Here is a 26,644-nt window from a genome sequence, read left to right as displayed (position 1 = left end):
ACTTGAGATGCTGCTCTCAACGCTCTTTTAAGGTGACACATCCTTGACTGATTGGAACTTCAGGAAGAGTGAGAAGGTGTGAACAGGGACAGATTATTTTTTGAAGTCCCTTGCTGGCCCTATGATTCCTGTTCAGAGAGACCCTGGACCTGTAGACACCATATATGGACAGATGGTGATATCTCCCTGATGACGTGGTCCCTGCTCTGCGCTAACCCAACACATCTCTTAAAAGGATTCCCTGCCCGATGTCTGTAGAAGTCATCCACTACTGCAAGTTTTGGCTTTGAAATTAAACTAGGTGGGACACAAAGCCGGGACAACCCCAGCCAGTGCGGGATCTGGAGGGAATATCGGGGACAATCTCCCAGCGGGACAGAGGTCAAAAACCCGGATGGTTGGGAGCTATGGGGACGGATATCCAGCCGCAAATTATGTGGCCAGATATTCATAGCCAAACATCTGTATGAAAGTGAAAACTGGAAGCACAAATAAATAGTATAGTACAGACAGGACAGCAAAACTATAATGTATAGGACTGTAATTAAACATAAGATGCCATTATTACATAAAATATTTTATTATTTCAACAGTTAACGTGTGCATTAAAGCATAATTGTATACATTCACCATGGAATCTCTAAAACCATAGAATAGTGGCAAATATACACTGCAGGTGTGTAATATAAAACCAATATGTCAATAGAAAAGAACATTTTACATAAAAGACAACAATCTGAGTTGACAAAAAACAATAGCCATAAAGAAATATCTTTTATATTTTTGGGCAATGAACCCAGCTGTTGTATTGATAGGACCACTTGTTAATAGCACCAGTTATGTATGAAGCCAGTTATATCTCCTTTGTAGGATCAGATATGTATACAAATATGTTAGTAATTGTAAGGAAATCTACTATCAAAGTCCAGCATGATCAACCCGGCACCATGACTGTGGTAATCTTCTTTTATTTGTTATCCATGGCCTCCTTCCTTCTAAAAATCAACTTTTAAAATGATTATTCTAATAATAATAATGGGGCAGTTCCCAGAGCCCATCCATGATGCAGATTCACAGGCTGTTAAATGGTCTCCCCCTCTGCTTCCTCAGTGCGTCCCCCCCTCTCTGCCTGATGTATTCTCAATGCAGCACTGTAAGTTGTAGCACACAGTGCTAGAGGGAAATGCTCCTTGCACAGTGTAGCTTCATGGGCTGTTATACTGTGCAAGGAGCATTTCCCTCTCCCACTGTGTGCTACAACTTAGGGTAAATTCACACTAACGTGTGCCAGCCATACCGTAGCATACAGTGGCGCCGGGGAGAGGAGGAGGGGATGAGCGCCGCTCACCCCTGCCCCTCTCCATAGAGAATCATGGGGCACGGCGCCGTATTCCATGGAAAGATAGGACATGTCCTATCTTTCTTCCAGATCCATACAGCTCCTGTATGGCGCCGAGCGCCAATAGCTTTCTATGGGGGCCATATATATATGCCCCCCATACAGTTACGGTGCCTGGTTTATCATGATGCATTTTAATAGTAGATTTCCTTTAAGCATAATACTTAAAATATATCTTAAAAAAGTTTTATTTTCTAGGGTGACACTTCAGATTTTATGTCATGTGAAAATGAAGCTATGAACCAAGGGGCAGGAGCATTGTTCAACCTCTCTGACTTTTCTCCAGGTTCCATAACACTTGCCATTTCCCACAGCTTGCCAGTGCAGAATGTGCTCCCTGAAAATACAAAAAAAAGTCTATAATTTAAATAGATGATTGGCCATGTAATGTATGTTCTGTCTAGATTCTAGACTTCATTTCCTTCCTGCTGTGTATAGTGAATGTATATGAGCCATGATGTGCCATACATAGGGATATATGCAAGATGGTGTTCCCAGTAAGTGGTGCTAGAGGCACAGTTCTCCTTTTTTGCCTCCCTGTTGGTATTGACATGTGAAGAAACAGTATTTTTTTAAAACCACTTCAATGCCTTCTCAAATTACCAACCAGTACCCTACAACTACTACGGATGGATGTATCCCCTTTTAGAAGAGGCTTTCTGGTATCCCTAGTCCTGCTAAAAAGCCTTAATAGATGTATTTTGATATTTGTTGTCCTTCCTTGCATTAGGTGGTGCTAGAGGCACAGTTTTCCCTTTCCCGACAAGCAGAACTTTGTATCCACTTGCTTGTCAGACGTGTGCCTGATCTGTAAACTATGATCTTTCATTGTGTAAGGACCTTTGCAGTGAGTTTGTGATTTCCCTAATTCTTACTTACCTCTGCTAGATTTAATATCTTCCCCTTTTTGTGTTATTTGATTTTTTTTTTACCTTTTACCATAACTTACTTGGCTTTGAGGCACATGAATAATAATTCCTTTATCTATATAGCGCAACCAGATTACACAGCGCTGCACAAAGCTTGCCAAATCAGTCCCTGTTCCCATGAGGCTCACAATCTAATCAACCTACCAGTATGTTTTGGAGTGTGGGAGGAAACCGGAGGACCCTGAGGAAACTCACACAAACACTGAGAGAACATAAGCAAATCTTTGCAGATGTTGACCTGGATGGGACTTGAACCCAGGTCCCCAGCACTGCAAGGCTGTAGTGCTAACCACTGAGCCACTATGCTGACCTCAATATATCCTATGACCCCCAACAGTTTCCCCTATCTTTCCACACACCAGGCCTTTGCCTTTGCTCTCTAATTTAAGCTTAGACTCCTGGGAACATAGTAAATATTTTCTCTTTATCAATTATTATTTTATTAAGCATGGGTCTCACCTGCCAGCATCACTGCCATCCCCATAACAACGATGGTTCCGGACATTCATTGCCGGATGTTGGCACGCCACGCACACAGTGTAGCCATCTCGGATGTACAGCATCCAGCGAGCGTGTGGGCGATCCTCACTCATACAGGCAGGAGAAAAGGATTCAATCTGGAACTCCACGCAGTACCTGATCAGACATAAGGGAGTGTCAGCTTCACTCCTCATAGTGATGTATATGTTATAGATCATGTGTGCCCGCAACATTCACTTCATTACATATAATCTTCTTCATTTCTGCATGTGCAATGTCTGCTATCTACAATCTATATGCTATGTATCCGTGCGTTACACGCTGACTGTCCATGTGGACCGTAGTAGATGCAACTGGCTGACTGTACATGGTACATGGACTCTTAAAGATCCGCACCTCATGCATGACTCACTAACTTGCTGTATTCACATGCCAGAATTGGTTGGTGGAGATTTCAGCTATTACCTGCTCCAGACTATAGTAAATTTTAGTTAAATGAGTTATGCAAAATGAACCAATAATAAGCAGAATGATTTGGTTTTACCCTACTGTCTCTGAAAAAACAGGTGTGTGAATAAACATATCAAGGTCAGTGAATTTGTGTGGTGTCTGTGATGAACACTGGCAGCACACATCCATCACAAACAGAAATGTGAATCCTTAGATCCTTAGGTAGGATCCAGCTTTGTGCTTGGCAATCACAGTCTTGCTGGCTACAACATAACGTGTGCAATGTACGACAAATGGGCGGGGCCAGAGTTCCTGCATCTTTAAAGGGAATCTACCATCAGGATGAAGGACTGTATGCAAATGAGCCTGTGGGGCTCCAGGCTCCATAGGTGTTAATGGAGCCCATCAGGCTCATTTGCATACAGTCTTTCATAATGGTGGTAGATTCCCTTCACCTTTGCTTTTGTTTTTGCCTTCCAATCACAGCAAATTTGCTATTTTACCTTTATTTTCCTTTGCTAGGAGATGCTGACATGCAGACAATTGTTGCCTTTGGCTATACATTGTTTTAATGGCTCCATGAATTTGAATGGGCTCATACACACAGCCGCGGTTCCCACTGACCCATGTTTGATCTGATGTGCAGTCTTTATTGTTACCAGTGCCCAATTGGACCTCACACACCAATGACACACAATCCGCAGTATCGCAGGCTCCTTGCATACGTTTGTGTACAGGTAGCTGGTTGACAGGCTGCGCTCAGGTCAGCAGTTGTGGGATATAGCAAAATGAGAAAAAAAAAACATACAACACCCAAATTTGATGACGTTTAATACTGTACCCAGAATCCTCTGCATGGGATGCCCAGTCTATCGGCACTGCACGCCTCCTTCTTTCTTTGTTATATTCGGAAGTAGTTATAAAGGCCGGGACTATAAAAGAACATAATTACAATTACCTAACGATCCATGCTATTCACATCTACTGTTTGTAACAGGATCTTTATCTGTCTAAGACTATTGTGGAAAAAATAGCAATTTGTTATCTCTGCTCACAGATACTACTTAGGGCTGAAAGCCCCTTTACACTGCCCTATTATATGGCCGGTTATCTCTTGGAATGAGAGTCAATTACTTCTTTGTGAAATGATTTCTTCTTTTATGCAGCATAAAAAAATGCAAGATTATTGGCGGCACATGACCAGTGTAATCAATAGTGATTGTTCCTCTGCAGTGTCAGCCCCTGCCTTATGCACATTTATTTTTACCGTGTACTGGGTGTTTTTTCAATGATTTTAAATGGGCTCATATACAACATTGTGGGATCCTCAGGATACCCAAGTTCTTTGCTACAGTCATTGTTGGGTTAAGACATGGGCTTCAAACAAAGGACCATGGGGCACATTTACTTACCCGGTCCGAGGAGTTCACAGAAAGTGCATTGTCCAACTCCAGTCAGTGCACTGTGCAGCTATTCACTAAGATCCTGCGCCCGATATCCTGCATGAGTCGCTTCCCCGCTCAGGTCCGCTGGAGTTCACCTTCTTCTTCCTGGTGCATGTAAGTGCTTGATCTTGCAACACAATTTGAAAGTTAAATCCCGCGCTCAGTCCGAATCAGCCGGATCGTCCCCCGATTTCTGACGTATGGAAGCTAGCGCAGCTGCGCCAAAAACTAAACATGTGCGACACAATCTCCTGTTAAATACCTCTCACAGCCACGCAAACCCGAAAACATCGGAAAGTCCCACAAAAATGCGTCCGCGGACCCTTAGTAAATAAGCCTCCATATGTTTGTTGTTTACTGCCCAACATTGCACACTTTTCGCGTGTCCAGGGCCTTAGTCACTGTAAAGACACGGTAAAGCTGGCTGTGACAAAACAAAAGGGTGGGACAGTTGACATCCAATTGTCCAATCCTCATCTCCCTAAATGTCTGTAGTCGTGGGAGAGTTGGGAGGCTTACATTAACTAAGTTGCACAAAAAGTTTACCAGAATGTGTACAATGTTTTACTGTTTCCATGTTGTGCACCTAATTTATGATTTAATTGTGCAATTTTTGAAAAAGAATAGGGATACGGATAATAAATTGAAAAAAATATATATTTTTAAGTTTTACCATGCAATTGGCCACATTCGATGCCCTGGTTTGTGAAATATTCCAGACATCCGGCCTTCTCCTCTAGATTTGGGCAGGGCTCTCCACCATTTTCAGGCTCCTGTAAGATTTGGCGCCTTCGCACTCTGTATGTCGGGCTGCACTGAACTGCACAGCCGCTCCAATGGCTCCATTCACCAACCGCACAGTCACGAGCTAAAAGGACAAACATAAGTTAGAGAAGTCTTTTTATCATGTGCTTTTTACCTGCTTGCTGCTTTCTATATTTATGTTTACAACTAGAGGCTATTTCCCTTCCCCCTCCCTAAGGCAAAAACATTTTAAAAGCTAAATTTTGTTGGAAAATTTTTGTTGGAAAAAATATTAAAGGATCTACCATCAGCTTACTTAGACGTGTCCTAATAAGAAGTTCCTGAGGATTTCATTATAACTCTGTATGTCACGATTGCGGAAATGGAGTTATAAAATTTATGCTAATTACTCTGGGTGCTCTGTAGTACCCGTCCCCTGCTCTATGTGCTGGAGGGGTGGACAGGACTGCTTGCGCTATGGGGGGAGCGCATAAATTAAAATAAGAGGCTCCCTGAGGCACCCGGGTGATGTAGCCTGAGCGCCCAGGGTAATTAGCATAACTTTTTTAACTCTATATTTCAGTGATGGCGACATAAAGAGTTATATTAAAAGAAGTCCTGAGGAATGATGTTCTTCTTATTAGGACACATCTACCATCAGTAAACTAATGTCCTTTAAAAACAGAAAAGAAAGAACCACCAGAACAATAAGAAATCATGCTTTTCTTAAGTTTCTGCTGCAGTATTGCTACAGTTAAAGTTTGTGTCTGTTCAGAGACTTCCCTTATAATAGATTGACTGAGGTCGTAGCAGGTAGACCAACTCAGATCGAGAGAACAGGGATCCATTGTACCTCAAAGTAATGAAATGGCAGTCTGAGCAAACACTCCATTGACTGGCTATGGCACTGGCAGAAGTAGTCGAGTACAACTCTCAGCTATCTCCGGAAGTGCCATATAGAGAGGAGTATAGAGCAAAAAGAAAACATGTACAACAAGCTTCTCAAAAGTGGGGAAAATTCATTATTTTTGGCGCTAGGGGTTCTTTTTTGGCGTACAATTTTAGCAGTGTTTTGCAGTGTTATATTGTAGTGCACAACCTTCATGTAGTTGCCGAATGTAAGAAGAAGAAATGAGTGTCAGAATTGTAAAAAAAAAAAAAAAAAACACATTCATAAAGGGGTTTAGAAGTTGGTAGACTTGCTTTTTGTTTGTCTGATTTTTCATCAAAAAAGTGTTGGGAAATTAGAAGTGCAGCTGGAGTACAGCCGTAGTGAATTTCTGGACAAAGTGATTTCAGGGCCTATACTACTATTTCGGTGACAAACTAAGGGATTTGCAATGCAACCCTGTATACTTGTATTGCTTAAAGTGTAACTGTAAAGTTATAATAATTTTACCAAATTATTATATGTAATTCCCCCTTTGAAAACAAACAGAACAATGCCTACTTTGTGCTGCTCACCCTTTTCTTTCCAAAGTTATGGCATTTTCTGTTCTGAAAGTGACAAAAATCTTTCTCACCAGAGTTGAAGTGGGCGGAGACTAATGTCTGTCTGTCTATGCCCTCAGGCTGAGGCCAGTTAGCTTGCCCACATACAAATTGTCGGGCAACCATACTGCAAGACATGAGATATTTCCTATATTTTGCTTGATTTGCAGATCTGGTCCAGAGATAGCATCGTCCTAAAGATACCTGTCTGACACATGTGATGTGAATTCTACAGCAGCCAAACCAACATCTTACATACATTTGAAAATTGGATGTCTAACACAATAATGAAGACAATATATAGTTTGTAGACTAAACACAGACCAAATATGCACCACAATACAGAGCTGCATGGTATAGCAATTTACATCCAAACTTTATATCTCTATATACACATGTGATCATACATTGCTGTTCCTGGCTATATTTTAAGTTGTATTTTGCGGTGGTTGTGTTGCCAGCCTCTTCTCCACCTCTCCTGCCTTATTTGTGGATTTAGGATAGAGCAAATTGTTCTCATCTCATCAGGCTGAAATTCTTCTAACAGCTTCCAAAGAAACTTTATCTAATCCTCTGCCAAGATTTTTCTGTTTGTCATTTTCTAGCACTGTCAAAACCAAACCAGTAGTGAGTTGTGTCATTTAGTAATATGGGAGGTGCACGGGGAGTCATAAAATACTTCCCAGATACCATATCACATCTCTGGACCATGCAGATGATATCATGAACGAAGCAGAATATACATTGGTGAGTTTTGATAAGTTAGAAAACTAATTTGCTGTGGCAACAGGGTGGGAGTTTATCATAATACAAAATTAGATTTTATAGGCTGGTTATATAAAAGCGAGTTTGTAAACCCAGTCCTTGTTTCTGCGGGGTTTACCAGCCTGCACATTGAACTTGGCGGTGGGGATTTATCACGTGCTGGTGCAGCAGTTCATGATATAGTGTAATTAGATATGTGTAGGGGTTCCCGTCTCCTGATATATCGTCAAGTGGTGTCCTGTTCTCTGCTTGCCGTAGAATTGCGCTATACCCTGCACAGGTTCCTGGCGCAGGCTGTAGCTAGTGCGCTGGAGCACCCCACACTGGCATACCCCACTGTCGATCTTGTGCCCCTTCACGCCCCTTAACACCAACTTGGTGTGGAGTTGGTGTAAGGGGGAAAATACACCAGAAAACTGATGTATAAGCTTTGATGAATCCCTCCCTCCAACCAAGTCAATTTAATTCAGAAGATCTACATTGAAGCAGGGATATCCTGCAGGCACACGGAGCGCGTTTGTGATCATTGTGTACATCCGCTCCCTAAATCCGTTGTGTAAGGCCTCTTTCACATTTGCGTTGCAGATCACGGGATCACGAGTCTGATCAGGGTGCGATCAGGGTTTGGTCAGTGAAAAACTGACATTTTTCATTAGAGTTCAATCAGTTTTCAGTCGCAGTTTGTTCAGTGTTTCAGTTTTTCATGCGCGTTTTCAATGCAATTACAATGCATTTTTCATACGCGTTATTAGGACTCAGGTCTATCTTTTCTATGGCAATTGATGTGTGAAAAACGCATTGCACTTGCATGTGTCTCAGAGTGCAGTGCGATTTTGATGCATCTCCATAGAGTTGTATGGTGCGTTTTTTACGCGCGTGACTTGCAAAAGTAGAGCATGCTGAGATTTAAACGTGCGTTTAAAAAAACAGCGCGTGTATGCGTGAAAAAAAAACCCCCTGTTGATTACAATCGATCAGAGTGTAATGCAAGTTCTGCACCTCAAAAGCACGCGCTTAAGGCCCCTTCTACACTCGCTAGTGTGATGCAATGAACTCAACGCGTGCTGCTCGGATCGCACGGCCCGAACTCAGTGAACTCAGCGTGTCAGTTCAGTTCCGGTTTGCAGCGTTCGGGCCATGCGATCCGAGCACCACGTGATGCGAGTTCATTGCATCACACTCGCGAGTGTAGAAGGGGCCTAAGTCATCAAGGTTTAGGCGCTTCTAAGTCTTCTGTAGCTAACCTAATAAATTACCTTCCTACTCCTAATTTTGTTCCTCAATTTATAGTCTTTATACTATGAATGAACATTGAGTCCCTGAGAAACAAAAATAGCTATGTAACTTTTTTTTGCCATCTCCTCTAGTTGTTCTCTTTTGGGCACCAAAATTTAGTATTGTTTTGCACTGTGATGTTATATTGTGCCGCACAGCCTAAATTAATTTGGCGCACCGTAAGCAGAACAAATGAGCACGTTCATGAATTGGCTTAGAAGGTAGACTTGCTTCTTGTTGGTCTAATCATGTGGCGAAAAAGTGTTGGCATTGAAGAGCTGTGCTCAAATAGAGGGACAAAAAAAGAAGGAAGGAGTAAAACAATAAATATGGTGCACAAGGCGCAGAAACAAAGGGAAAAAAAGCCAATAATAAATGCCACTGCCGAAGTGAATGATGAACAAGTGGAAGCTTAATTGGGGCACCGTCAAATCATAAATATGGTGCGCATGTCGCAAACAACAACAAAAAAACATGGCCAACGGAAAAAGGTGGCAAGGCTAATATTGAATGCCCCCATGGTGTTTTGGTAGAAATTAAACCCTTTAGTTTCATCATGTGAAAGACTAAACTCAGTATAATGTCTTTGGTTTTAATTAATCCACTAAAAGAAAGTTAACTAGTAAGTTTTGAAGCTTTTCACATGAATTTCTGTTAACAAGCGTACAAACAGACAAACTGCAACGTGGGCCATAGGGGATACATCAGTATTTCTACGCCAGTTTTCATGTCGCATAAGTACTGAACTGCAAGAAATTGCAATTATTCGGTTAACTATGCCACCTTTATGCCATGTGGGGGGGGGCGGGGGGCATTAAAGAGCATCTACCACCAGGATGAAGGACTGTATGTAAATGATCCTGAGGGGCTCCAGCCTCCATTAACACCTATTGATTCTGGAGTCCTTCCTCCCATTGGTAGATGCTCTTTAAGGGAAGTGGCTGCGGGCAGAGTGGGCCGGGCACAAAGCCTTCCTGCCCCTCACTAAAAATCTGTGAACATTCACTGCTACATGTTTGCAGAGTTTTACTTAAAAAAACAGACGGACCTGGGATAGTTTTGTCCGCCGGCAGTGCTAGCGGATACATCATCCCCTTCCGTCATAACCACTCGAATATCAGTGACTGCAGGGGAGTGCAGATGTAGTTACCCTGTTAAAATGTGCTATAAGTGGTCAAACAGAGCCAATTCCCATATTTTTATCTCTTGCTTCCATTGTCATTGGTAAGTCCATTATAATCATTAATACTAATAACATAAGCTGTAAGTAAATGTAAGCTGAAAGTTGTTTGGCAGGCAGTTATCATCATCCCCAATCTCCCTATTGTGTGGCCTAATGTGCATGTGTTTTCAATTATGAGAGAAATAACCTCGGAAAACACTTCTAGCAACTTTATTCTTGGGAGAAGAAAACAGGAAATGTGTCTATTATTTCATACAACGCGGTGTGATTCATAACTTACTGCAATAAATGAATGCAAAACCCCTGACATAGGCTGAACCTTCACTATGAAGATGGGAAACCTGTCATTTGACACCAACTGATAATATCACTAGAAACCTGGTAGAAAAATTGAGAAAACAACGTCTCACTGCTTGTAGTGATTATTTATTTATAGAGCGCCATTCATCTCATGGTGTTGTACAAGAGGTAGGAAATTCACATACATTACATTAAGACAAGACCAAATGCAAGACTACAATGATCAGGAGACGAGTGAGAGGAGGACCCCTTCTGTGAGGTCAAAATTATTGACTGTTAAAAAAATTATAGCCGGGCTGGGAAGGGTGTTTTAAAAAAAAAATAAAGCTGTACTCACCTGCTCTGGCGCTGCTAGTGTCCCATGCAGCGGTCTGTCAGAGACCCGTGCCCCTATTTGTCTACAGGGGCAAAGAAGCTCCGCTCCAACAACTTCCGGGCGACCTGGCACGCCCAACTTTCTCCTGTACCAGTGCTGTATCGGGCACTAGATAGGAGAGGGCGTGCCAGGCTACCTGGAAGTTGTAGGAGTGGAGCTTCTGTGCCCTTTTAACCAAACAAGGAGAACGGCTCTGATGGACTGAGGCACGGGGTCACCAGGAGTGCTGGAGTAGGTGAGTACAGCTTTATTATTTTTTTTAATGCCCTACCTAGCCTGGCTGTTACATTTTTATAACAGTCGGACAATCCCATTAACTAAAAACTATTTTACTCAGTAGTGTATTTAAAGGGATTGTCTGGTATCTTTTTTTGTTTAAAGGCGCCAGTGACAGGTTCCCATACAGCCATATTGACTGTAATTGACACCAATCTTTTAGCTAAAAATTGTTTCCCTTACATCCCCATAAATCAACTTTATCTTATATTACCTGGCATCAGAGGGGCATGCACTGGTCAGCGGGCCCCTCCCATCTACTTCTCCCCATGTCCTATGGCTCTTCTCACCATGTCATTTGATCGGGGTCCTTTACCCAATTACGTTTGCCACATCCAGCCCATGTATGTATCTGATCACATGAAATCACAGCAACCTCCATGGAGGATGGGGAGAAATAGAAGTCCATAGAATGTGCTGTGATTTCATGTGATCAGATACATATATAAAGTAGACTGTGCAAATGTAACAAGACCTTAAATTACATCACCATGGTCACATGACATGAAGTACCCAATTATGTAACAGAGCTCTCTTTCATTGTTACACACAGCAGTAGGGAAACCTGTCATTTGACACCAACTGATAATATCACTAGAAACCTGGTAGAAAAATTGAGAAAACAACGTCTCACTGCTTGTAGTGATTATTTATTTATAGAGCGCCATTCATCTCATGGTGTTGTACAAGAGGTAGGAAATTCACATACATTACATTAAGACAAGACCAAATGCAAGACTACAATGATCAGGAGACAAGTGAGAGGAGGACCCCTTCTGTGAGGTCAAAATTATTACCCATTAAAGGGGTTGTCCGACTGTTAAAAAAATTATAGCCGGGCTGGGAAGGGTGTTTTAAAAAAAAATAAAGCTGTACTCACCTGCTCTGGCGCTGCTAGTGTCCCATGCAGCGGTCTGTCAGAGACCCGTGCCCCTATTTGTCTACAGGGGCAAAGAAGCTCCGCTCCAACAACTTCCGGGCGACCTGGCACGCCCAACTTTCTCCTGTACCAGTGCTGTATCGGGCACTAGATAGGAGAGGGCGTGCCAGGCTACCTGGAAGTTGTAGGAGTGGAGCTTCTGTGCCCTTTTAACCAAACAAGGAGAACGGCTCTGATGGACTGAGGCACGGGGTCACCAGGAGTGCTGGAGTAGGTGAGTTCAGCTTTATTTTTTTTTTTAATGCCCTACCTAGCCTGGCTGTTACATTTTTATAACAGTCGGACAATCCCATTAACTAAAAACTATTTTACTCAGTAGTGTATTTAAAGGGATTGTCTGGTATCTTTTTTTGTTTAAAGGCGCCAGTGACAGGTTCCCATACAGCCATATTGACTGTAATTGACACCAATCTTTTAGCTAAAAATTGTTTCCCTTACAACCCCATAAATCAACTTTATCTTATATTACCTGGCATCAGAGGGGCATGCACTGGTCAGCGGGCCCCTCCCATCTACTTCTCCCCATGTCCTATGGCTCTTCTCATCATGTCATTTGATCGGGGTCCTTTACCCAATTACGTTTGCCACATCCAGCCCATGTATGTATCTGATCACATGAAATCACAGCAACCTCCATGGAGGATGGGGAGAAATAGAAGTCCATAGAATGTGCTGTGATTTCATGTGATCAGATACATATATAAAGTAGACTGTGCAAATGTAACAAGACCTTAAATTACATCACCATGGTCACATGACATGAAGTACCCAATTATGTAACAGAGCTCTCTTTCATTGTTACACACAGCAGTAGGGAAACCTGTCAATCAGAAACAAGGAGGCAGCACCAGAAAATATAGAGTTGTCCCCTATTGCAACCTTACTCAAGCCATGTCTTCAAACTTATATCAGAGTTAACCTTTAAAATACTGAAGGAATCATCCAGAACAACCCTCCTACTACTAGATATCCCACCCATCCCCAATAGATATAAAATGTTGATGGTAAAACTAACAAAAACTATAAACTGCTTATAGCTAGAATGTGGAAATCTCATATCACACCAACAAACTCACAATTCATAACCAAAATCAATCTGGTATACTCATGAGTTCGCTCTCTCATACAGCTTTCTAAAGACGCAAAATTCAGCGCAAATTTGGATTCCATGGTCAGCGTCCAAATACGCTATTCAGCTGCCATAGCAAATCTTCCCATGTTAGGACTTACTACATTTATTGTATTTGCTACCTGTAATCAATCTTTCAATGCTCTAAAAGAAAATAATAACCAACATAACTGCATAATAATATATTTGCTCTGTGGACTAGTTGTAGTTGTTGCTAAAATAAAAGCACAAAGTATAAAAGGGTTATTAAAAATCAAGTCACTACTGTGACCCAAGCTACTAATTAACATCAGCATATCACCGCAGTTACAATGAAATTATGATGGTTTGTCTATCACATCTATTATTCATTCACCTCTGCAATGGGGAATACTTTTATGATGCATCTCATGACTGTACATTTGTTCAAAATCAATCAAAACATATTTGTTCTCAAAAAAAGGAACAACGAGGCAGGCAGGGCAGTGAACGGCTTATATGGGACCTCATTGGACTCACATCAGGTGAGTTTCATATAAGTTTACAAACTCATAACATTGCAGCCATGGAAAGGAATAATTTAGGGATAAGCACAATGCATTTTAATCATAGTTTTTATGGGTTAATAGTAGAGATGAGCGAACATACTCGTCCGAGCTTGATGCTCGTTCGAGCATTAGCGTACTCGAAACTGCTCGTTGCTCGGACGAATACTTCGCCCTCTCGAGAAAATGGCATCTCCCGCCGTTTTGCTTTTTGCCGGCCAGAAACAGAGCCAATCACAAGCCAGGAGACTCTGCACTCCACCCAGCATGACGTGGTACCCTTACACGTCGATAGCAGTGGTTGGCTGGCCAGATCAGGTGACCCTGGAATAGACTAGCCGCTGCCCGCGCTGCTCGGATCATTCTGTGTCTGGATGCCGTTAGGGAGAGAGCTGCTGCTGCTGCAGGGATAGCATTAGGGTGTTATATTAGCTTACTGTTAGGTAGGAGTGATTCTACAAGAACCCAACAGCCCTTCTTAGGGCTACAATAACGTTATACTTTTTTTTTTTTTATTTGCTTGTGGCTGGGCTTGCTGGCACTAGTAGTGCAGCTAGTACCATATTGTGAGGAATTTGCAGGGGGACTTGCTACCGTTTTGTTTAGCTCTTAGTGACACACATATCCACCTCAAACACCAAAGTGGGACAATTTATTAGGGGTTTGAGTAGAATTAGGCAGAGTCTGCTGATTTTTTTTTTTTTTAGCTGTATTTCATTTTATAGCTCAAACTCATCTTGAAAGCAGTGTGCTCTCATTGTAGGCTACAAAATAGCCATAGGAGAACCCCAACGGCTTACTTAGGCCTACAATAGCGTTATATTTTCCTTTTTTTTGTTTGCTTGTGGCTGGGCTTGCTGGCACTAGTAGTGCAGCTAGTACCATATTGTGAGGAATTTGCAGGGGGACTTGCGACCGTTGTGTTTAGCTCTTAGTGACACGCATATCCACCTCAAACACCGAAGTGGGACAATTTATTAGGGGTTTGAGTAGAATTAGGCAGAGTCTGCTGATTTTTTTTTTTTTAGCTGTATTTAATTTTATAGCTCAAACTCATCTTGCAAAGCACAAAATCCAGTTGTGTGCTGTCAGTGTAGGTTAGAAACTAGCCATAGCAATAGGATAGCATCGTTTTGTTAAAAAAAATTAAAAACTAAAAAAAAAAAAACACAAAATTTTTTTTTTTTCAAGTTTACACTTTAATTTGGAAAATGTTTAACCCGAGGGCTAGGGGTAGAGGACGAGGGCGTGGACGTGGGCGTCCAACTACTGCAGGGGTCAGAGGCCGTGGTCCTGGGCGGGGTGAGACACCACCTGCTGATGGGGGAGCAGGGGAACGCCGCAGAGGTACACTCCCTAGGTTCATCATGTCTCAAGTTACTGGGACTCGTGGTAGAGCACTGTTGAGGCCAGAACAGTGCGAAGAGGTGATGTCGTGGATTGCGGACAATGCTTCTAGCCATTTGTCCACCAGTCAGTCTTCCACGCAGTCCACCCATGTCACCGAAATCGGCACTCCTCCAGCTCCTCCACCTCAGCCTCCTTCCCCCCAGTCTGCCCCCTCCCACCAAAATTTGGCATTTGAACCGGCATACTCTGAGGAACTGTTTTCTGGACCCTTCCCACAGTCACAAACCACTTGTCCTGCTGCTGCTGAGCTATTTTCCGATGCCCAGGTTTTCCACCAGTCGCAGTCTGTGGGTGATGATGACATTATTCACGTAGTGGAAGAAGTGTGTAAAGAGGGGTCGGACGATGAGGAGACACGGTTGTCAGACAGTGGTGAAGTTGTTGTCAGGGCAGGAAGTCCGAGGGGGGAGCAGACTGAGGGATCAGAGGATGATGAGGTGACAGACCCAAGCTGGGTTGATAGGCCGGGTGAACACAGTGCTTCTGAGACGGAGGCGAGTCCTATAGCAGAACAGGTTGGAAGAGGCAGTGGTGGGGCCAGACGGAGAGGCAGGGCCAGAGCTGGTGCATCAGCGCCAAATGTTGCCCGTAGTCAAGCTCCCGTGGCGAGGGCTAGATTTTCAGAAGTCTGGAGGTTCTTTAAAGAAACACCGGATGACCGACGGACTGTGGTGTGCAACCTTTGCCAAACCAGGATCAGCAGGGGTTCCACCACTACTAGCTTAACTACCACCAGTATGCGCAGGCATCTGAATGCTAAACACCCCACTCAATGGCACCAAACCCGTTCACCTCCGGCCGGGCACACCACTGCTCCTTCCCCTGTGTCATCTGCTAGTCAGCCCCCTGCCCAGGACCCCGGCCCAAACACCTCCCGTGCGAAAACCCCATCTTCGCCTCCACGATCCTCCACAGCATCCACCAGCGTTCAGCTCTCCATACCCCAGACGCTGGAGCGCAAAAGGAGGTATAGCGCAACCCACCCACACGCCCAAGCCCTCAACGTCCACATCTCCAAGTTGCTTAGCCTGGAGATGCTGCCCTATAGGCTGGTAGAGACCGAGGCCTTTCAAAACCTCATGGCGGCGGCCGCCCCTCGGTATTCGGTCCCCAGCCGCCACTACTTTTCCCGATGTGCCGTCCCAGCCCTGCACAAGCACGTGTCAGAGAACATCCTCCGTGCCCTGACCAACGCCGTTTCTGACAAGGTCCACCTGACCACGGACACGTGGACGAGTGCTGCCGGGCAGGGCCACTATGTATCGCTGACGGCACATTGGGTTAACTTGGTGGAGGCTGGGACCGAGTCTGACCCTGGGGCTGGTCATATACTGCCGACGCCGAGGATTGCGGGGCCTACCTCGGTCCAGGTCTCAAAGGCCTACTATGCCTCCTCCTCCTCCCACCCCTCCTCCACCTCCTCCTCTGAATTACCATCCGTGGGCATGGCGCCATCAGTCGGTAGCTCTAGGCACAGCAGCAGTGCCATCGCTAAGCGACAGCAGGCGGTGCTCAAACTGCTGAGCCTAGGCGATAAAAGGCACACCGCCCAAGAGTTATTACAGGGCATCACGGCGCAGACTGATCTGTGGCTGGCACCGCTGAACCTGAAGCCAGGCATGGTTGTGTGTGACAACGGCCGTAACCTGGTGGCAGCTCTGCAACTCGGCAGACTGACACATGTGCCATGCCTGGCCCATGTGTTAAATCTCATAGCTCAGCGTTTCCTCAAGACATACCCCAATCTGTCTGATTTGCTCACGAAGGTGCGCCGCATCTGTGCGCATTTCAGGAAGTCCAGCACAGATGCTGCCACTCTCAGGGCAGCGCAGCGCCGCCTCCAACTGCCCGCTCACCGACTGTTGTGCGACGTGCCCACGAGGTGGAATTCAACACTAACCATGTTATCCAGAGTTTACCAGCAGCGCAGAGCGATTGTAGACTGCCAGATGTCAACTTCCACCAGAACTGGTAGTCAGGTCAGTCAGCTTCCTCAAGTCTACAATGAGGAGTGGACGTGGATGTCTGATATCTGTCAGGTGCTGAGTAACTTTGAGGAGTCAACACAGATGGTCAGTGGTGATGCCGCCATCATCAGCCTCACCATCCCGCTGCTTGACCTGTTGAAAAACTCTCTGGTCAGCATGAAGTCGGAAGCTTTGCGCTCGTCACAAGAGACGGGGGAAGAAGATTCCCTTGTTGATAGCCAAAGCACCCTTAGGTCTGTTTCTCAGCGCATATCGGAGGAGGTGGAGGAGGATGAGGAGGAAGAGGAGGAGAATGTTGGCGAGACAGAAGAGGGGACCATTGTTCAGTCATTCACTGTTCAGCGTGTATGGGCAGAAGAAGAGGAGTTGGAGGAGTTGGAGGAGGAGGAAATGGACAGTCAGGCCAGTGAGGGGAGTGAATTCTTGCGCGTTGGGACTCTGGCGCATATGGCAGATTTCATGCTAAGCTGCCTATCCCTTGACCCTCGCGTTCAAAGAATTTATTCCAGCACCGATTACTGGGTATTCACTCTCCTGGACCCACGGTACAAGCAAAATCTTTTCACTCTCATCCCTGGAGAGGAAAGGAGTGTGAGAATGCATGAATACCAGCAGGCCCTGGTGCACAAGCTGAAACAGTATTTCCCTTCTGACAGCGCTAGCGGCAAAGGGCGTACTTCTGCGGGACAAGTAGCGATGGAGAGTAGGCGACCAGGTAGCTTGTCCAGCACTGGCAGGGGTACGCTTTACAAGGCCTTTGCCAGTTTTATGTCACCCCAGCAAGACACTGTCACCTGTCCCCAGTCTTGGCAGAGTAAGGCTGATCTTTAAAGAAAGATGGTGAGGGAGTACGTAGCTGACCATACCATCGTCCTAAATGATCACACAGCTCCCTACAACTACTGGGTTTCAAAGCTGGACATGTGGCACGAACTGGCGCTGTACGCCTTGGAGGTTCTTGCCTGCCCTGCCGCTAGCGTGTTGTCCGAGCGGGTTTTCAGTGCAGCTGGTGGCATCATCACCGATAAGCGTACACGCCTGTCGACTGACAGCGCTGACAGGCTGACGCTTATCAAGATGAATAAAGCCTGGATTTCTCCGCATTTCCATTCTCCACCAGGTGAAAGAAGCTGAACCTGAATAATGTATGCACTCCTCCTCCTCATTGTCCTCCTTCTCCTCCTCTTTGTACACTAAAGCAGAGGAAACTGGCTATTTTTTTGCCAGCGCCAACTGGCTCAGGCTATAGTACTCTATGTACTCTATAGTACCCTGTCCTCTGTTTTAAACAATTTTTGGGAGTGCCACATACAGGCACTCAATCTATGTAATTTTTCTGGAGGACCAGCTACCTGCTCCTCTGGTTTGAAAACTTTTTTGGACTGCCACATACAGGCACTCAATTTATTTAATCTTTTTGGAGGACCAGCTACCTGCTCCTCTGCTTTGAAAACTTTTTTGGACTGCCACATACAGGCACTCAATCTATGTAATTTTTCTGGAGGACCAGCTACCTGCTCCTCTGGTTTGAAAACTTTTTTGGACTGCCACATACAGGCACTCAATTTATTTAATCTTTTTGGAGGACCAGCTACCTGCTCCTCTGGTTTGAAAACTTTTTTGGACTGCCACATACAGGCACTCAATCTATGTAATTTTTCTTGAGGACCAGCTACCTGCTCCTCTGGTTTGAAAACTTTTTTGGACTGCCACATACAGGCACTCAATCTATGTAATTTTTCTGGAGGACCAGCTACCTGCTCCTCTGGTTTGAAAACTTTTTTGGACTGCCACATACAGGCACTATCCAAATTAAATTGTCTCCATAGCCGCCTCCACACGTCGTCTTTTTAGCTGCCTTCACACGTTGTCTCCATTGCTACCTCCACACGTCATCGCCATAGCTGCCTCCAAAAGTTGTCCATATAGCTGCCTCCATACATGGTCCCCTTATCAAACGAGCTGTGTCAGGCAGAATTTTGGATTGTTTTCATGGCTTCCATGTTAACTTTGTCGCCACCCTGCTGTGTAATCCACAAAATATACTGGCAAACTTTTATCATTTACCAATATTATTTCAGTGCTTCTTGCGCATCTATTTACATTCCCCTCACCCGCCAGAACCCAAACTTATAAGAACGCTACTACACTTGATCTTATACAAAAGGTTCTTAGAAGTGCTGTTTGGGGAGTAGCCTAGAGACAGGGGCTTGGATTGGCGAAAGCTCGCCTGGCAGCGGAGCGCCAGCTCCATCCCAAGATCCAACTAACATAGTTTTAACTGCAGCACCTTTAATCTACTACTAGTTCACTGCCTCCATACATGGTCCCCTTATCAAACGAGCTGTGTCAGGCAGAATTTTGGGTTGTTTTCATGGCTTCCTCATCAAACTTGTTAACTTTGTCGCCACCCTGCTGTGTAATCCACAAAATATACTGGCAAACTTTTATCATTTACCGATATTATTTGAGCGCTTCTTGCTCACCTCCTTTGGTTCCTCTCTGCCACCCATTGGTTTTAAGCCTGAGTCCATTTGGGGTATGTTGCCAAGACACTCTCTAGCCTGCCGCTGCTGCCGCTGCCTCTGCATAGTCCCCTATAGTGTCAGGGTCAATTATTGGATGTTTTAGATGCTATCTAGCCTCATTCGGTCACTCTGTCATTGCCATGCTGTTGCCCATACTTTTGGCATAATGGTGCGATTAAGCAGCCTCAGGGGCATCCATGCATGCTGCCCCTGCTGTTTCCTGTCCATTTCCGTGGTGTTTCCATCCTTTTCTGAGGTTTCCAGGTGCTTGGCCAAGCTTCCCTGTGCAGATCCTTGGTCCCCTTGAAAAATGCTCGAGTCTCCCATTGACTTCAATGGGGCTCGTTATTCGAGACGAGCACTCGAGCATCAGGAAAAGTTCGTCTCAAATAACGAGTACCCGAGCATTTTAGTGCTCGCTCATCTCTAGTTAATAGGTGTTCGGGTCACAGCCCCATAATGAGATATAGAAGGAGAGCAAGATATGTTCAAGTAGGCATCCAGCTCCAATAAACAGGACATAAAAAATAGAATTTGGGGACGAGTCTGGAAAAACAGGGACAGGGAAAAGTGGAGAGGGAAGAATGGGGGGGGGGCTTCTCACTATACTGTAGATATGTAAACTAGGACCAGAGTGAATGGATGTTGCTCGAATGATAAAGCAGACCCTAAGGAGACACCTGGAGCAAGTTGGAGAAGGCAGAAGAGCCCCTAAATAAAACCCATTTGGAACAGGTAATATGATATGTTTCCAACAAGTTGCTGTCTAAGGCCCCGAGTTCCATGTGAAGGATACGGTCAACCTCCTTGACCCACATTAATTTTGGGGGCGGGTACAAGATTTCCAAAGCCTGGGGATCACCAGTCTCATTGCCAACAAGAAGTGCCGAAGCAAGTCTTTCTTGATGTCTTTGAGACGACCCAGTAGCATGGATAGTAATGCTAAAAATCCCGACAGCTACACAAATCTCTCTATAGAGGTCCCAGACAGCAGTCCAGATAGAGGCAACCACCTTGCTCTCCCACTAAACATGAAGCATGGAACCCCGGGCCGACTGGCATCTCCAACAGATAGATGAGGCAGAGGGGAACATACTATGTAGCCAGACAGGGGTCCTATACCACCTAGTAACAATCTTAAAACTGGTTTCCTGAATTTTACCAGACACTGACATTTTATGGGTTAAGATAAGGGACTTCTTCCAGAGCTACACTATACTGGTGCAAACACTTAATAAATACATGTGCAAGCAGTTTGCACGTTCTTTGCAGAAAACTGGTGGGTCAATGTATGTAATGTTAATAGAGGATGTGGCATTATATGGTCCACGCCGAAATTTCGCTGCAAATAGCATATGAGTGTTATTGGAAACCCCACAAACAAGTTCTCCCTTGAAGAATAAACAAAGCAGAGAGTAAATCTAGAATATCGCAGAAGGAATCTGAAGTTTCATCACAGGCTGAGCTGAAAAGCTGCTGATATTTAAAGCAGAAGCACAGTCTTACGGAACCACCGGAAAGGATTGTCCTACCCTCACATCTGTCAGTTTCCCCTGCTCTATAATATTCTGCATGCTGAAAGGGCACTGTATACAATCTGCTCAGCTTCTCATGCTCTATAACAGTGGTGGCGAACCTATGGCACGGGTGCCAGAGGTGGCACTCGGAGCCCTTTCTGTGGGCACCCAGGCCATGAACCCAGCACAGAGTTTGCCAGACAGGACTCAGGGCTTCCTCCTGCGGTCCAATACAGCCCAGGATGTGCCATGCTCAGTGTCATTTTAAAGCAACATCCTTGGCTGCCAGGGCTACAGGAGGAACAAGAAAGTGTGGACAGAGATTATTGTTGCAGCACCTGCTCTGGGAACCCTGATTGTTCCTCTTCAGGAGACCCTGAATCCAAGTTCTCCATCATCTTTCTATTATATTGCTGAACTCCAGCCACACCAATACGATTGAAACCTGTGATACAGCAGGGATCAATAAGTACTGCTTATATTGTCATGTTGGCACTTTGCAACATATAAGTGGCTTTTTGTTGTACTTTGGGCACTCTATCTCCAAAAGGTTTGCCATCACTGCTCTATAACATACTTTCATTTATCTATATTTTTTTTCCTTTTTTTCTGTCTTTTTTGGCGCATTGCAGAGTTTTGGGGACATTTTGAAATGTGCACGGAAGTCCGCCAGACATTTGTTTATTGTCAGTGAGACAGATAGGACACTGTTTCCAATGTTGCCTGCATTGTGAACATGACAAGTGCCCTTTTAATATCAATTAAATTGTATGTGGCCATGTGTATATTGTATATATTTTGTTTTCAATATCTTGAAACTCAACAGTATTCAGACTAATGATCTATAAGAGTCATTTTTTGCTTATTAACATGATACTGCACCAACAAAATGGTATCATTTTGTACACTATTTTCCTTGCATCATTGTTAAAGGGGTTTTCCAGAAATTTGATACTGAGGACCTATCCTTAGCTGAGCGGCAACATAGAGGGATGAGCTTTAGTGCAGCCTCCAGAGTGGATGTTTCTTACTTTGTTAACCATAAAGGTCCAACGCCAGAAGCCGCCAAAAACAGCTGATGTGTGGGGGTGTGGGACTCCTGCTGATCTGATGCTAAGGATAGGTCATCATTATGAAATTCCGGGAAAACCCCTTTAGCGCGTATTATGTCTTATGTTATTTATTTTTGTATTATTTAGATTTTAAACATTGTATATATAGTTTTCTTTGCTTGTTGTTACTTCCCTCCTGTTGTTTTTATGGTCACAAGGAGGAAGGGCATAAAAAATGTAATCAAAGACTAGAATCAATTAGTCATTTCCTAAACTACCGGAGCCAAGATTTATCCACCCAGATGAGGATATTAAAAGGAATTTGGGAATTGTTTCTTGCCTTCCTGAATTGCTTGTGATATGATGACAGCCTGGAACATACCCACGGACAACTGCAAGATCTAGAGAACATTTACACAGGTTGTATGGGGACAAGTTTAATGTTGAGCTACTTGTCTTAGCATTTCCATGTAGATAATTGCAGAGCAACAGCTTTCCACGTCTTCATTAATCTAAGGTCAGAGCTACAGTCATCAGAATCCACTTCTTATATGGAGAATTGCCCTGTATTTATATAAAAGGGGAAGTACACTTAATAATTTGGATCAGTTATTGCAAGACAAACCCGAGGGTGGACGAACACACATATAACAGGTGCAACAGGTTCCGTTATACTTTACATTTGTCTGGTTTTAGCTCATAATAACTGATGCAGAATGATGCACCTGTATACTGGTCATTGGAGTGTTTAAAGGAATTCACCATCAAAATCCATTATGACAAACCAGGGACCCTTACTCATAGGTCCAGGCACCGGGACTGTGGTAATAATTGTTATCCATGGCATCTTTCCATTTAAAGAAAACCTACCATGAGGAATCTACTATCGGATTGTGGATGTGATGATAGATTCCTCCTTCTGCCTCTGCTCTAATCTATAATTTAATAATCCTGGAACCAAACCTAACTTTTTAAAAAACATTGGGGGGTCATTTATCTTATTCCCCCCCCTTCTTTGCGCTCATTTTGCGCCTGTTGTGAGTCTATTTTTTGCACTTAATTTGTCTTTGTCGTTTGTTAAATGCAGGGTTTTTTGTGCCTTATTAGGTGCAAATTTTACAAAAGGCGCAATTTGTTGTGCAAATCGTACCATTGCCTTTCCTAAGCATGGTCTGGACTGGCGTGTTATTGCGCAATTATTTGTGCCCATACAGGCGCAATGTAATGACAAATAGGGCGCAACAACACACAATGGTTACACGGCAAACTGTGACATTCCAAAAAGAATTTGCAAAATTGGCGCAAAACAGCCATTACCCAGCAAAAAGGTGCAAAATCACCAACGGAAGGAAAAGATAAATGACCCCCGTTATATTATTAATATGTATATTAACTGGAGAGGCTACTGGGGCGTGTCCTAGCCTGGCCAGGCACTGGTAGCTAAGGCTGCTCCACGCCCATGTAGCCTCTGCAGTGAATTTACATATTACAATTTTTTTTTTTTTTAAATTAGGTTCCAGGATTATTAAATTACAAAATAGGGCAGAGGCAGGCAGGATGAATCTACCATCACATCTACTTCTAATAGTAGATTCCTCTTAGTAGGTTTTTCACATATGCTAATGAGACTGAGCCCCTTTGTTATGTAGATTCATAGACTTTTGCACTGTCTTATTTCACCTCCTGCAGGTTGCCTGGATCTATGAGTAAGTGTCCCCTTTAAAGATTCGCTGTTAGATAGTAGGATCAATTTTCCCCATCAGAACTGCCTTTTCCTTTAAGGGCAGATGCATGAAACAGTGAAAATTGGTCTTTTTAGTACATATAACACACCACAGCACTAAATGCAATACCTTTTAATTGAACAGTGCCTCTGGACGCTATTTTAATCCATTTTTCACAGATCACTCATAGACTTAAGTTCATTAAAATTCATGCCAGGCAGAAGCATATTGGTCGTGGAAAAAGGAAGATATAATCGTGCACTGGTAGCCTAAAAGACACCATTCACACTAAGTGTATTTGCTGTTTGTTGTGTGTGTAAAGATCTCCTGACACATACATTAGATATACAGGCAGTCCCCGGGTTACATACAAGATAGGGTCTGTAGTTTTGTTCTTAAGTTGAATTTGTATGTAAGTCGGAACTGTATATTTTATCATTGTAATCCCAGACAGAACTTTTTTGGTCTCTGTGACAATTGGATTTTAAAAATGTTGGGTTGTCATAAGAACCAGGATAAACAATAAATCTTTATTACAGACTCCTGTGATAACTGTTATAGCTGATCATTGTATCCTGGGACTAAAGTACAGTAAATTACCAAAATCCAGAGGTCCATTTGTAACTAGGGGTCGTCTGTAAGTCGAGTGTTCTTAAGTAGGGGACCGCCTGTATGATCCCAAAGTGTGAAACTATAGGGCATACATTGCCATGTGTCACCCAGTATCTTATTTGTGAAAACAATATACCGTTTTTTCGGACTATAAAGCGCACCATCAATAAATGCCTGCTAAAACGTCTAGGTTCATATATAAGGCGTACCGGATTATAAGGTGCACCTGATTATAAGGATGAATGACCAGCAGGTGGCAGACCTGTGCAGAGCTCAAGGCAGCTGTTGTCTGTAAGTACGGTTCATATATAAGGCTCACTGGACTATAAGGCGCACCTTTGATTTCTGAGAAAATCAAAGGATTTTTTGTGCGCCTTATAGTCCGAAAAATATGGTAATAAAATACTAATTAATGAAATACGAATATATAAATACAGTAATAATTAGTCATAAATTAAAATACAAATACATAAAAGTACTACAAGTCTACAAAATCAAGAGATTGTTTTTTTTTAAAAATACAGTCAAAAAACACGTAAAAAAAAATACAGGGAACCCTAATATACCCCATTTATTGTATTCGTAAGAAAACTTGATGATGCATTCCCTGACGTGTAAGTAAGTTGTAAGCATGGAGGGGGTGATGTCTCCTTACCTGGACAAGCCTGTGTGTAGTCGTGACAGCAGTCCTTGGTTGATGTACACACTTGATCACAGAAACACGTCCCATACTCTCTGTCCATTCTCCAGCCCTTGCTGACACATGTCAAATCTCTGCCTTGGCAGCACTTTCCAGCCTGCACACACCCACCCTCGGCCGTACCACCGAGTCCTAACAAGCCCATCAAACACACCCAAACGCAGTATCTTCTCCAGTTCTGATCCATTAGAGCGGCACAATGACTGATACAGATAGAGAATGGTCACTTCTTATTTAGATGATGGACCGTGGTGGCATAGTGCCCGGAGTCCTCCTGGTGTCCTGCTGTACTTGTCATATACACCCTGTGGATTGGCGCTGGTTATATAACCATCTGATAAAGTGAGGAATTTCCTGGACTATCCAAATATGAGCAGGTGCATAAGAGGAGAAGGGGTAATGGTTGTCTAAGCACTGCGAGCAGGTGAAGAAGTGTCCCTACACAGTGACTGCCAGCACTGAGAAGTTACATCCACAGTCCCTCCCCGGCTTCTCACTGGGTGGAATGTGAGTTTCGCCTCCCTCCCTGTGCAGAGAGGAGGATGTTGTGTGTACAACTATGAGCAATGGTAACATAAGAACATGGGATACACTGATACGTGTCCCACTATTCGGCAGGATATACCTGTTCTATACGTAATAACCTACTGGAATCAGGACATAAATTCTTATATCCTTTTATCTTGTCGGATTCAAATTGATAAGAAGAAAACATATTCACTCCTCTGTGTTACAGTACTCTAGTAATACTCCTTAAGGATGGGCAACCTCTGACCCACAGCTGTTGTAACATGTTCATCAACCCTTTTATATGCCAAGATAAATCTCAGTTTAAGAAGCGCTATTCTTTTATATGTCTCATGTCCATTCACTTCTCATACGGAGTGTAAAGTTTATATTTGATTCCGGGTTCTAGTCTATTTATTGTTACATTTTTGTGGCATTTACATCCTGACAGCAGAAGATCACATGTTGCCAGCAATATAAAGTTGTCACTGCAAATGTATGATGTGTCAGAGAGATGTGCCGAGTGCTGGCCATTGCACAATAACAAATTGAAAAGATAAGCTTATGGAGAATTTTGTTATTTCTGCATTTTTATTTATTAAAGAACGTTATAAGCCAGTGGTCAAGCATTCATCATCTCATAAAAATCTATGACAGCTTATGGACGGGAAAGGGACAGAGCACAATGAACAAACCCTTATAAATCAGACATTGATGGCGTATTCTAAGGATACTTGTACTGAAACAACCCCACTGCTGTTTGTTTTTTATAGATCAAAATTGGGACAGTACAAAAAAGTAACAGCAAGTCTGATATGCAACTTAACTTAGGTTCCCTTAGCCTTTTTTATACTATTTCCCAATCTGCTTTTATAAATAACAAAAAAGGTATATAATTCA

General features: G+C 43.6%; 1 protein-coding gene across 1 annotated transcript; it reads right to left on the bottom strand.

Moving 5' to 3' along the window:
• Window positions 1-546: 546 nt before the first annotated feature.
• Window positions 547-25,720, bottom strand: SBSPON (somatomedin B and thrombospondin type 1 domain containing). The gene is made up of 5 exons (XM_072151722.1): window positions 25,193-25,720; window positions 5,377-5,571; window positions 4,100-4,190; window positions 2,788-2,964; window positions 547-1,736 (listed from the first exon to the last, which is right to left on the bottom strand). The coding sequence occupies exons 1-5, from the start codon at window positions 25,422-25,424 to the stop codon at window positions 1,619-1,621; spliced, it is 813 nt and encodes a 270-aa protein (XP_072007823.1). The 5' UTR covers window positions 25,425-25,720; the 3' UTR covers window positions 547-1,618.
• Between the last annotated feature and the right edge of the window lie 924 nt (window positions 25,721-26,644).

Source organism: Engystomops pustulosus, chromosome 5 (genome assembly GCF_040894005.1).
Source record: "Engystomops pustulosus chromosome 5, aEngPut4.maternal, whole genome shotgun sequence".
NCBI lineage: Eukaryota > Metazoa > Chordata > Amphibia > Anura > Leptodactylidae > Engystomops > Engystomops pustulosus.
The sequence above is the reverse complement of the archived record's forward strand: the minus strand, read 5'-3'. Positions and strand labels throughout refer to the sequence as shown.